The following is a 13958-nucleotide window of genomic DNA, read 5'->3' on the forward strand; positions in this document are numbered from 1 at the left end:
CCCCTGTGTTTATAGCAGCACCATTTACAATAGCCAAAACATGGAAACAACACGTGTCCATTAATAGATGATTGCTTTAAGAAGATGTGATACGCACACACACAATGGAGTATTACTCAGCCATAAAAGTATAATGAAATACTGCCATTTGCAACAGCATGGATGGACCTAGAAAATATACTAAGTGAAGTAAGTCAGACAGAGAAAGATAAATATTATATCCTATCACTTATATGTGGAATCTAAAAAATAATACAAATGAATCTCTATACAAAAAGAAATAGACTCACAGACATAGAAAACAAACTTATGTTTACCAAAAAGGTTGAAATGGAGGTGAAAGGGATAAATAAGGAGTTTGTGTTTGAGATTAATAGATACACACTACTGTATATAAAGTAGATTTAAAAAAAAAAAGGACTTATTGTTACAGCATGAGAGACTATACTCAATACTTATATTAATGGAAAGTAATCTGAAATTATATATATATATATAAATAACTGATCACTGTATTGTACACTTGAAACTAACACAATATTGTAAATCAACTCTATTTCAGTGAAAAATAGAGAATTGTCCATATGAACATTTTCAGACACACAGAGATATACTTTCACAGTGTATAAATGTTTATGTGTACTCAGAGACATGTAATACACAGGTGTATACATAGTTAAAGTGAAAGTGAAGTGAAAATGGAAGTTTCTCAGTATGTCCGACTCTTTGTGACCCCATAGACTATAGCCCACCAGGCTCCTCAGTCCATGGAATTCTCCAGGCAAGATACTAGAGTGGATTGTCATTCCCTTCTTCAAGGGGTATTTCTGACCCAAGGATTGAATCAGGGTCTCCTGCACTGCAGGCAGATTCTTTACCATCTGAGCCACCAGGGAATCCCTATACAAAGTCAAGGGTACTTAAATATACAGACTCACAACCACATACACAGGCATAAACACGGTGACACAATAGCATCTAGGTTTAACTGCAGCAATAGTCCATCTGTATGGTGCAGAATTATGAGAATCAAGTGAGATGTTAGCTATGTTCTGAAACATACGATGTTATATATATAAATGCAAAATTATAGCAACATACATGTCATGCCACGTTGCATGGGCATGCTGAGAAATAAATGAATTTCCAAACAACTTGAGAATATACATTTTTATAATATATACATTTCCATATATATATGTGGAAATATATATATATTTCATACTTTTCTACTTCTAAAGTATAAAAACTATAACAATTTTTATGTTTTTCATGACTCATTATTATCATTACAGTTTTTAGGTAAGGAAATTTTGCTTTTAAATAGAAGAACTTTAAATGCATTTCCAGTTTAGTAAAATCCTTTGCCCCAACACTGAAAAACTTTCTTGGTTCTTGCTTTTTTATAGAAGAACTTTAAATGCATTTCCAGTTTAGTAAAATCCTTTGCCCCAACACTGAAAAACTTTCTTGGTTCTTGCTTTTTTATTTTTCTAGTTTCTCTGCTGTCATTTGTCACTTCCTAAAGCTCTCTCCTACATTAACAAGTATCAGTTTTAAGTAACTTAGTGAACATTTATTGAATGGAAAAAATATGATCTTTCAGTGCAGGCTCTGTGCTATTTCAAGTTTGTGCATTTGTCATTATACACAATGAATCTCAAATAATACAAGCCTGATAAACATGTGATGAATGCATGAAGTGTGCTTGCCTATATGGTATATGCTATTCTTTCTTTACTTTAAATTTACTATTTATTTTTTCTGAGAGACAAGAAGATGGACAAGGAAAAATAGATAGTAAGTGAATTGTTAAGAGAAAAGTTGAATTAAAGAAGAGCTGAGAGAGTAGAGGAGAGAATCATGGAGAAAAGGGAAGTGGATAGAAGTGGGAAGAATAATGTGGAGATGAGGTCAATAAAATTAACATATATATTTATTTTATTGATATACTCCCAGATCTTTTCTACACACACACATAAATCATTCAAGAACAAATGGGTAAAGAAAAGAGAGACTATGAGAGGAGAGAAATAGAATAGAAAATTTGGTTAAAAAAAGGGGGGAGAAGATAAAATTAAAAAGCTAGATATTAGAATATCCTAAAAGAAAAAGGAGAATTTGGAGAAAAGTATGAAGTAAATGAGAAGAAAGAAAAGAAGACATAGAGAAGTAGAGTAAGAGACAGTGGAGGGAGAAAAATTTTTGATGGAAGATTAGTAGTATTCATTAATTCATTTATTTATTCACCAAATATATTTTGACTTCCTAATACATACATGACCCTGGACTAGGTTCTGGGTACGAAAACATTGATGATATGATCTTAAGAGAGTTAGTAGGGAGATGCCTAGTAGATAATCACAAAAAATTAAATGATAAAGTTATGAGTAACTATGAAAGAAAAGGGTCATCTAACTCATTTTTTTGGATCAAGTTGAACAAAGGGTTGCTGGATGAGATTAACACCCAAGTTCCTGATTATTAGTATTGGCATTCAGTTTTGTTTTATTGGAAATGTAGTCAAGAAAATTGTAGGTGGAAAGTGGAGGGAAGAGAGTAGGGACACCCAGGCAGAGAAAACCAACTGAGCAGTTGCAGGAAATTGAATGGTATATTATAAGCAAGAAAATGAGGTGGTCAGGTTTTTTAATGTTATATACGGTACTCTAGTTACTGAGCAAAGGATGCATTTTAAGGGAACAAGGCTGGAAATAGGGAAGCTGGTTAGGAGACAGCTTAAACAGTTTAGATGAGGAGTGGTGAAACTCCAATTCAGAGCAATGGATTAAGATGGAGAAGGGGAGGTACACTGAGGAAATAGTAACAACTACCAATGTCAGAATGAGAGCAAAGAGGAGGAGCCAAGGTAGAAGGTACCCAAGGAAAATGGTGAATGATGGTGTTAAAAACTGGGGCACATGACATGAGATTTATGAAAAGCTTAGGTAGAATAAATCTGTGAGGTTAATTTTGGGCAATAAGCTTAAGAAGATTGTAGATTATCCAAAGGCAGAAGTCTAATAGCAGTTGAATATTCAAGTCGTAAGACCAGGAGAGAGACACAAGCAAGAGAGGTAAATTTTGGTATTGTCAATATGATGGTACAACCATGTACGTGGGTGTGATCACTTCAGGAAAGTATATACAGTGAGAGGAAAATCATGCCAAGCATTCAATCATGTAGCATTACTATCATTAAAGCAGAAGGGAAGAAAGAAGAACCTATGAAGGAGAACAAGAAGAAAAAGAAAAGGTGTTACTAGAACTACTAGTGTGTAGTATCTTGAAAGCTAAGTGGGGTAGTCAATACTGCTACTTCCACTATTTCCAGTTCACTTCCCTCTGGGTATGTGTTAGTATTTCACTTTCATAGAGCCTTGGACAAATGACTAGGTTTGGCTAACCAAATGTGAGTGGAAATAACATGTGTGATTTCTGAGGAAGGATTGGAAACTTTATTTAAGGTGTACGTTTAAAAATTTTCATCTCTGTTCAAAAGTTTTGTGGTTAGTGCAATCTATTATAACTGCTTCCATATCAGTAGTACACTTTGGAAACACTGTGATCACTCAGGAACTAGAATATTGTTCTTTTTAATTCATAAAATTAAGCATCATTGACATTGTACAGGAGACAGGGATGAAGACCATCCCCATGGAAAAGAAATGCAAGAAAGCAAAATGGCTGTCTGGGGAGGCCTTACAAATAGCTGTGAAAAGAAGAGAAGTGAAATGCAAAGGAGAAAACGAAAGATATAAGCATCTGAATGCAGAGTTCCAAAGAATAGCAAGGAGAGAAAAGAAAGCCTTCCTCAGCAATCAATGCAATGAAATAGAAAGACAAACAACAGAATGGGAAAGACTAGAGATCTCTTCAAGAAAATTAGAGATACCAAGGGAACATTTCATGCAAAGATGGGCACAATAAAGGACAGAAATGGTATGGACCTAAAAGGAGCAGAAGATATTAAAAAGAGGTGGCAAGAATACACAGAAGAACTGTACAAAAAAAGAGCTTCATGACCAAGATAATCATGGTGGTGTGATCACTCACCTAGAACCAGACATCCTGGACTGTGAAGTCAAGTGGGCCTTAGAAAGCATCACTATGAACAAAGCTAGTGGAGGCAATGGAATTCCAGTTGAGCTATTTCAAATCCTGAAAGATGATGCTGTGGAAGTGCTGCACTCAATATGCCAGCACATTTGGAAAACTCAGCAGTGGCCACAGGACTGGAAAAGGTCAGTTTTCATGCCAATCCCAAAGAAAGGCAATGCCAAAGAATGCTCAAACTGCTGCACAATTGCACTCATCTCATAAGTAATGCTCAAAATTCTCCAAGCCAGTCTCCAGCAATACATGAACCATGAACTTCCAGATGTTCAAGCTGGTTTTAGAAAAGGCAGAAATACCAGAGATCAAATTGCCAACATCTGCTGGATCATGGAAAAAGCAAGAGAGTTCCAGAAAAACATCTATTTCTGCTTTTTGACTATGCCAAAGCCTTTGACTGTGTGGATCACAATCAGGTCAGTTCAGTTCAGTTGCTCAGTCGTGTCCAACTCTTTGCGACCCCATGAATCGCAGCACGCCAGGCTTCCCTGTCCATCACCAAGTCCCGGAGTTCACTCAGACTCACGTTCATCGAGTCACTGATGCCATCCAGCCATCTCATCCTCTCTCGTCCTCTTCTCCTCCTGCCCCCGATCCTTCCCAGCATCAGAGTCTTTTCCAATGAGTCAACTCTTCGCATGAGGTGGCCAAAATACTGGAATTTCAGCTTTAGCATCATTCCTTCCAAAGAAATCCCAGGGCTGATCTCCTTCAGAATGGACTGGTTGGATCTCCTTGCAGTCCAAGGGACTCTCAAGAGTCTTCTCCAACACCACATTTCAAAAGCATCAATTCTTCAGCACTCAGCTTTCTTCACAGTCCAACTCTCACATCCATACATGACTACTGGAAAAACCATAGCCTTGACTAGATGGACCTTTGTTGGTGAAGTAATGTCTCTGCTTTTCAATATCCTATCTAGGTTGGTCATAACTTTCCTTCCAAGCAGTAAGCGTCTTTTAATTTCATGGCTGCAGTCACCATTTGCAGTGATTTTGGAGCCCAAAAAAGTAAAGTCTGACACTGTTTCCACTGTTTCCCCATCTATTTGCCATGAAGTGATGGGACCAGATGCCATGATCTTCGTTTTCTGAATGTTGAGCTTTAAGCCAACTTTTTCACTCTCCTCTTTCACTCTCATCAAGAGGCTTTTTAATTCCTCTTCATTTTCTGCAGGCCCGACCCTGCTTAGCTTCCGAGATCAGACAAGATCAGGTGCGTTCAGGCTGCTATGGTCGTAAACGTGGATCACAATAAACTGTAGAAAATTCTGAAAGAGATGGGAATACCAGACCACCTGACCTGCCTCTTGAGAAACCTATATGCAGGTCAGGAAGCAACAGTTAGAACTGGACATAGAACAGCAGACTGGTTCCAACTAGGAAAAGAAGTATGTCAAGGCTGTATATTTTCACCCTGCTTATTTAACTCCTATGCAGAGTACATGAGAAACGCTGGGCTGGAAGAAGCACAAGCTGGAATCAAGATTGCCTGGAGAAATATCAATAACTTCAGATATGCAGATGCCACCACCCTTATGGCAGAAAGTGAAGAGGAGCTAAAAAGCCTCCTGAATATTCAGATTCTTTGATACTATAGGCTATTACGTGATATTGAATATCATTCCCTGTGCTGTTCAGTAGGTCTTGTTGTTTATCTATCTGAAAAATTGAAAGCTTTTAAGAGCCAGTACATGAGTGTCTGTGTTCCTTTCCCCTGGCCATGGTGAGTAGCATTATGCCAGGTTATCTTGGCTTTATTATTCTGTGTCCCTTATTTAAGATAACAGAAGAGAGCATCCCTCCCCACAGCCTGAGATAGATAAATAGTATGAATGAGAAATAAGACTTTGTTATTTTAGGACACTGATATTTTATGATTAGTACTACATATTGATCAAATCCATTTTGACTAATAAATCAAAGGAGTAAAGACTTTCAAAAGATGAAGTGATCAATAATAACACAATAATAGCATAATAAGTACAATAGTTGCCATCAATATAGTATTTACAATGAGTCTGGGACTGTTATACTCATTCTACTTACTGCTATTCCAACATTACAAATAAGGAATCTGAGACACAGAGCTAGTAAGAACATTTTCCAGTATCACCTATGTAGTAAATGGTTGATCCTTCATACTTTGGCAGTTTGGTTGCAAGTTTATGCTCTTAACTAATATATCTCTACAATATTGTTGGCTATTGCAAAGATATCTAGTAATATAGAAAATTGAAAGTATTTATTAGGTTTGGTAACATGGAAGACTTGGTGTTCTTCACATACAGTGTTTCAGTGGAATGATTAGTGCAATGAGTTTTTAGGACCTGGCATAGAGGTAGTAAACATAGAAAATACTTTCTGGGAATGTGCTTGAAAATGAAAGGGATGCATATATAATTAATATATGCAGAAGTAAATGAAATAGTTATTTTTTGAATGTAGAAACTGGCACATATTTGTGAGATAGCTGGAAGTGACTACTAGAAAGTCAAAGATTGAAGATACAGTAGAAATAGGGTTTTCTGACATCAGGTTTCCAGAGAAAATTGTCAGGAGATGGTATCCAAACTTTAGGGAACATTTTCCTTGTAAAGAAGGAGGGATACCTCTTCTCACACTTCATGAAAAGACATGAAATTAGACATAAATGTTGAAAAGGAGGTGGGGCGGACTGGACAGAGTAGAAATATGAGTGGTTATAATATATGAAGGAGAATTTAAAGAGATAGAGATAAGTGGAGAAATAGATAGTAGAGAAATACACTTGTAATAAAGTGCATGAAAGAGTTTGAAGAAGAAATGGAGTGAAGTAGGTGTAAATAGAAGAGAGAATGTATGAAATGAGGTGGTTGGAGACATGTAAAGATGATGAGATATGGATGGATAAAAGGCAGTAAGAAAATGGAAGAGAAGCTAGAGGGAAGAGTGATAGGCAAAAGGGAAATGAACAGATACAGAGATTGAGACTAACAGAGGAGAAAGAAAATAGAAAGAATGAGGAAAACAGGATAGTGGAAAAGTTAAGTAATAAAAGGAAGTTAGAATAGAGAATAAGTTTAAGTTTTGGAGGAAGAATAGAAAAGGGAAGAAAGGAGAAGAGAGGATGAGAATATTGAAATATGAAGAAGGGATGGTGCTGATTAAGAAGGGCAGAAGAAGAGGCAGACCAAGAGATTACTCACCTGAAAATAGAGTTGGATGAATAGAAAAAGATGGCCATTAGGTCTTTCTTCTTAATCTGAATTGGACAAAAAAGTGGAGTTTAATAAGACAGGAGTCTGTTCAGAATGCCCTTGTGCTCATTTTGAAGGACAGAACAGAGGAGGTACAGATATTCAGAAGCATGATGAAGTTAGCGGTTCCCTTACACAGTAAATACTTTATGGTGCACCCAAGAATGTGGGTACAGAGGGAAACCTAGGTTCAAAACTTAAAATGAAAGCTTGACACTATTTTTCACCCCATAATTTATTCATCTAGTGACTGTTGGAGCCTGGCTTGGATAATTTTGAGCATTACTTTGCTAGGGTGTGAGATGAGTGCAATTGTGCAATAGTTTGAGCATTCTTTGGCATTTTCTGTCTTTGGGATTGGAATGAAAACTGACCTTTTCCAGTCCTGTGGCCACTGCTGAATTTTCCAAATTTGCTAGCATATTAAGTGCACAGTTGCACTCATCTCACACGCTAACAAAGTATGCTCAAAATTATCCAAGCCAGGCTTCAAACAGTTCATGAACCGTGAACTTTCAGATGTTCAAGCTGGATTTAGAAAAGGCAGAGTAACCAGAGATCAAATTGCCAACATCTGCTGGATCATCAAAAAAGCAATAGAGTTCCAGAAAAACATCTACTTCTGCTTTATTGACTATGCCAAAGCCTTTGACTGTGTGGATCACAACAAACTGTGGAAAATTCTGAAAGAGATGGGAATACCAGACCACCTGACCTGCCTCCTGAGAAATCTGTATGCAGATCAAGAAGCAACAGTGAGAACTAGACCTGGAACAACAGACTGGTTTCAAATTGGGAAAGGAGTACATCAAGGCTGTATATTGTTACATTGCTTATTTAACTTATATGCAAAGTACATATTGAGAAATGCTGGACTGGACTGGATAAAGCACAAGCTGGAGTCAAGATTCCCGGGAAAAATATCTATAACCTCAGATATGCAGAGGACACGACCCTTATGGCAGAAAGTGAAGAAGAACTAAAGAGCCTCTTGAAAGTGAAAGAGGAGAGTGAAAAAGTTGGCTTAAAACTCAACATTTAGAAAACTAAGATCATGGTATCTAATCCCATTACTTCATTTGCAAATAGATGGGGAAACAATGCAAACAGTGTGGGACTTTATTTTCTTGCGCTCCAAAATCACTACAGATGTTGACTTCAGCCATGAAATTAAAAGGTACTCCTTGGAAGAAAAGGAGCATCAAAGACAGCATCAAAGGTCCATCTAGTCAAAGCTATGGATTTACCACTAGTCATGTATGGATGTGAAAGTTGGACTATAAAGAAAGCTGAACACTGAAGAATTGATGCTTTTGAACTGTGGTGCTGGAGAAGACTCTTGAGAGTCCCTTGGACAGCAAGGATATCCAACTAGTCCGTCCTAAAGGAAATCAGTCCTGAATATTCATTGGAAGGACTGATGCTAAAGCTGAAACTCCAGTACTTTGGCCACCTGATGCAAAGAACTGATTCATTGGAAAAGACCCTGATGCTGGGAAAGATTGAAGGCCATAGGAGAAGGGGACAATAGAGGATGAGATGGTTGGATGGCATCACCAACTCAATGGACATGAGTTTGCATAAACTCTGGGAGTTGGTGATGGACAGGGAGGCCTGGTGCTCTGTAGTCCATGGGGTCGCAGAGTCATACACAACTGAGCAACTGAACTGTACTATGGGAAAAGAAAGAGCATGGTAAAGTTTACTAAGCATAGTGTGGATAGTAAACTGAGTGGAGGTCAGGGTAGGCTTCATTCAGAAGATAATAATAAACAATGACTTGAAAGAGACAGGAGAGCATAACAAGTGCAAAGGCTATGACACAAGAGAGACAAGCATGTTGGAAGAATACCAAGGAAGCCAGGGTGACTGAAACAGAGACAGCAAGGGAAGGCACAGTAGGAGATAAGCCATAGAGGAACAGAAGATAAGATCATGTAAGAGCCTGTAAGCCATGGCAAGGAGTTCAGCTTTTACTCTGTATAGGATGAGGAAATACTTGATGGCTATGTTGTAGAGAATATAGTATACAGAGAAATGGTAAAAGTAGAGATACAAGTTAGGAGGCTATGGAAGTAATAAAACTTTAACTTATTACTGTGGTGGAATAAAAACCAACTGTTGAGAAACAAAGATTAGGGTGACAACGGAGCCAGGGTGCTACAAAACAGTAAAATGAGGACAATACCTGAGGCTGCTGCTGCTGCTAAGTCGCTTCAGCCGTGTCCAACTCTGTGCGACCCCATAGACGGCAGCCCACCAGGCTCCCCCGTCCCTGGGATTCTCCAGGCAAGAACACTGGAGTGGGTTGCCATTTCCTTCTCCAATGCATGAAAGTGAGAAGTGAAAGTGAAGTCGCTCAGTCGTGTCCGACTCTTAGCGACCCCATGGACTGCAGCCCACCAGGTTCCTCTGTCCATGGGATTTTCCAGTCAAGAGTACTGGAGTAGGGTGCCATTGCCTTCTCCGAATACCTGAGGAGGGTGTGGGTATGTATATGCATGTGTGAAGGGCTTAAACACATCTCCTTCCATCTGTATTCCCATCAATATCTTTCATCCCCAAAGAAAATGATTTCCTATATTGCCTTTTACTTCCTGTTTGCTCTCTGCATAGGAATCAAAACAGAACAAAACTTGGCTGGGACTCAGTTCCTGTAATCTGATTGTCACATTTTGAGGGGTCTTGGACCTTTTTTGAAAAGCCAACTGAAGACTAGTTGTTGTTCACTCGCTAAGTTGTGTCAGATTCTTTGTGACCCCATGGGCTGCAGCACGCCAGGCTTCCCTGTCCTTCATTGTCTCCTGGAGTTTGCTAAAACTCATGTCCGTTGAGTCAGTGATGCCATCCAACCATCTCATCCTCTGTCACCCCCTTCTCCTCCTAACCTCAATCTTTCTCAGCATCAGGGTGTTTTCTAATGAGTCAGCTCTTCACATCAGGTGGCCAAAGTATTGGAGCTTCAGCTTTAGCATCAGTCCTTCCAATGACTATTCAGGGTTGATTTCCTTTAGGATTGACTGGTTTGATCTCTTTGCTGTCCAAGGGACTCTCAAGAGTCTTCCCCAGGACCAGTTTGAAAACATCAGTTCTTTGATGCTCAGCCTTCTTTATGGTCCAACTCTCACATCCATACATGAGTACTGAAAAAGCCATAGCTTTGACTATACAGGCTTTTGTTAGCGAAGCAATGTCTCTGCTTTCTAATATGCTGTCTCATATATCTGTAAGTCTCATTCATCTTGTGTAACTGAAATTTAGTACCCTTTCACTAATACCTCCCAGTTCACTCCAGCTCATGGCAACCACCATTCTGTTCTCTAATTCTGTGAATTTGACTCTTTTAGATTCACACATGGGCGAAATTTTACAGTATTTGTCTTTGTCCACCTTATTTCACTTAGCATGATGTCCTCAAAGTTCATCAGTGTTGTTGCAGATGGTAGGATTTCTTCTTTCTGAGGCTGGATAATATTCCATTGTATGTATGTACATTTTCTTAACCACTTATTTGTTAGTGGACATTTAGTTTGCTTCTATCTCTTGGCTATTGTGAGTAATTTTGCAATAAAACATGGGAGTGCAGATATCTCTTTGATACCTTGATTTCAATTTGTTTGGACAGAGAGCCAGAAGTGGGATTGCTGGATCACGTGGTAGTTCTATTTTAATTTTTGAGGCACCTCTCTACTGTTTTCCATAGGGGCTGTACCAATTTACATTCCCACCAACAGTGTAGGAGGATTCTCTTTTTTCCACATCCTCACCAACACTTGTTATCTCTTATCTTTTTTGATGACAGCTGTTCTAACAGATGTGAATTGATATCACATTGTGGTTTTAATCTGCATTTCCCTGATGAGTAGAGATGTTGAGCATCTTTTCAAGTCCCTGTTAGCCATTTTGTATGTCTTCTTTGGACTAATATCTATTCGGGCGAATTAAAAATACTATGTTAAACACTTAAAATTTACTAAGTGGGTGGATCTTATGTCAAGTGTTTTGTCACAAAATAATAATTTAATTTAATAACATAATAATAGGGTTTCCCTCGTGGCTCAGCTGGTAAAGAAGCTGCCTTCAGTGTGGGGGACCTGGGTTGGGAAGATCCCCTGGAAAAGGGAAAGGCTACCCACTCCAGTATTCTGCCCTGGAAAATTCCATGAACTGTATAGTTCATGGGGTCGCAAAGAGTCAGACATGACTGAGTGACTTTCACTTTCAACACAATAATAAAAGAGGGTAGAAGCAAAGTTTTGAAGAGGATGGATATTTTGTGGCACAGATTGTGGTGATGAGTATATTAGCCTAAGTTTAGTCTGGGTGCTTTCTGCTGCATAAAAAGCTTGAAGGGGTCTTAAAAGTTGTAACAAGGAGGAGAGAAGGTATTAGGATGCATTTAAGTACCAGTGAAAAGACCACAGCATAATCTGGCTTTCGAAGTACCCTACTCCCGCCGACATCTGCTTTATCATTACTTCTCTGTGCTTAGGTAGAATGGGTATAAAGTGGATGGGAATGAAAATAGGAAAGCTATTATAATTCAGTTCTGCTCCTAAACAGAAATCAGTACCTTTTGTATCTTGGCTTTGATAATCTATTTGTTGTGGTTATATTTGCCATGCCCTCAGGACAACAGGGTAGACATAATTTCCCCTTGGCATTACTCATAATAGTCAGTATCTTGGAAATACTAATATAAGTGGAGAAAAGGAACACAGTTTTCTTTATTAAGCCCTCATGAAGTCTTTTATGTATCCAACAGGAACAGGCTTCTCAATGAAAGATATTTCTCTTTATCAGGTTCTCTGCGTCATAAAACTCCCTACTTATGCCTTAAGAATAAAGAGTAGATTGATGGGATATTGCAGGCTGACTTGAGAATTGAGCTTTTGTCCAAGACACAAGGGAAATTTTATAAATATCCAAGGGGTTAGTTAGAGCTGCAAGGATACTTCCCATCTAGTTTTAACCTCTTACTGTTTAGATAAGGAAATGGAAAATAAGAGATGGGTAAATATTTGCTAAAGGGCACACACTTGGTTTCTGCCTTTCAGCCTAGAGTTCTTGCTAATAAACACCTGAGAATGTTTGCTTTAGTCAGCCTGCTTTGAGCAGTATCCATTACTGCTACTGTGATCATTTATGAGGTGGTACACATTTATCAAGTTTAACAGTTAGCTAGGATAGGATTCTCTCCAGTTGGCCACCTAAAACTCTTAAAAGGATGGCAGGGATTGAATCCAGTATAACCAGGAGGTATACAGGTTAGCTAGAAAAAGCTCATCAGAGTTAGCTGTCAAATAATTGAATTTTTGCTGTGCGATTCCCATTTCCACATAGCAGGTTACTTCCTAGGACAAAGAAAGTTGAGGCTCAAAATAAATGAAGGAAAAAGACGGGAAATTTTGGAATTGATTATTTAGACAGAGTAATGCCAGGAAATGAGTATGTGGGTATGGCAAGTCTTACCCAATCCAGATTTCCATTGAGGAATCCACGAACAGTCTCTCCTATGTGTTGTCCCTATTAAGAGCACATGAGTTCTTCATACTTGACCTCTAAGATGTTTGATGTCCTCCATAAACTTTGTAATTTTTTTTCTCACCAGCTGCTGTGTGTATACATGAATATGCAGATGTGTGTATGTGTGCTCCAAGAATCACCTTCAGCAGAACCATCTTTTGTGCTTATTATCAGGTTAAAGATATCCTTTCTACACATCCTTCCTCTCCAGTGCAGTCTCTAAATTTTTTAATTCACACGATAGCCTGCTGAGGAGAATTATTTCAGAAATAAACTGCTGGGCTTCCAAGGTGGTGCAGTGGTAAAGAATCTGCCTGCCAATGTGGGAGATGCAAGAGACGCGAATTTGATCTCTGGGTGGGGAGATCCCTGGAGAAGGAAATGGCAACCCACTCCAGTATTCCTGCCTGGAAAATTCCATGGACAGAGGAACCTGGCAGGCTACAGTCCATGGAGTTTCAAAGAGTCAGACACAACTGACTGACTGAGCATACACTCACACATGCAATTAAACTGCTATCAGGACTGAATGACTCAGAACCTGGTGTTTCCATGCTTCTTTGGTGGGGAGGTAGCTAAGGGAGCTCAGCTAGGGCAAATAAATGATATTTGTTTTCCTAAAGGTGGTAAAGTGGATTCATATCTGATCTAAAAATCTGAATACTGAATGCTGCTTTGAGAGGCTCTCTAGTTCAGTTAATCCATCCCTTGTGTTCATAAAATCTTAGATCTCAGTGAACCTAAACAAACAAATTATTGTTTTTTTTAGCAGCACTACACTGCTGGTGAGTGGGAACTGAGCTCCATGTTTAATACCATTCATTTTAGCTTAATGTCATGTTTTGTTCTTCCTTTTAGGTTAACAATTCATGCCGAGTGTCCCATGCATTTGGAAGATTTTCCTATGGATGTGCATGCCTGCCCACTGAAGTTTGGAAGCTGTATGTATTTTCTTACTTTCTGTTTTCTGATCTTCGCCCCCTCCCCCCCCCAAAATGACATAGTTCTTATTCTGCCCCTTAGTAATTTCAAAAGCTGAAACCTTTAATTTGGGCTAGTATATAAGTGGGGAAGGGGA

General features: G+C 38.7%; 1 protein-coding gene across 1 annotated transcript in view; it reads left to right on the plus strand.

The window, feature by feature from the left end:
- LOC108633300 overlaps positions 1-13958 on the plus strand; it is a 229102-nt gene that overhangs the window by 142672 nt on the left and 72472 nt on the right. Inside the window, exon 6 of the mRNA XM_018044709.1 lies at positions 13739-13821. Coding sequence (XP_017900198.1) covers positions 13739-13821 — 83 coding nt within the window. The remainder of the gene's footprint in view (positions 1-13738; positions 13822-13958) is intronic.

This window comes from Capra hircus, unplaced genomic scaffold (assembly GCF_001704415.2).
Source record: "Capra hircus breed San Clemente unplaced genomic scaffold, ASM170441v1, whole genome shotgun sequence".
In the NCBI taxonomy this organism is placed as follows: domain Eukaryota; kingdom Metazoa; phylum Chordata; class Mammalia; order Artiodactyla; family Bovidae; genus Capra; species Capra hircus.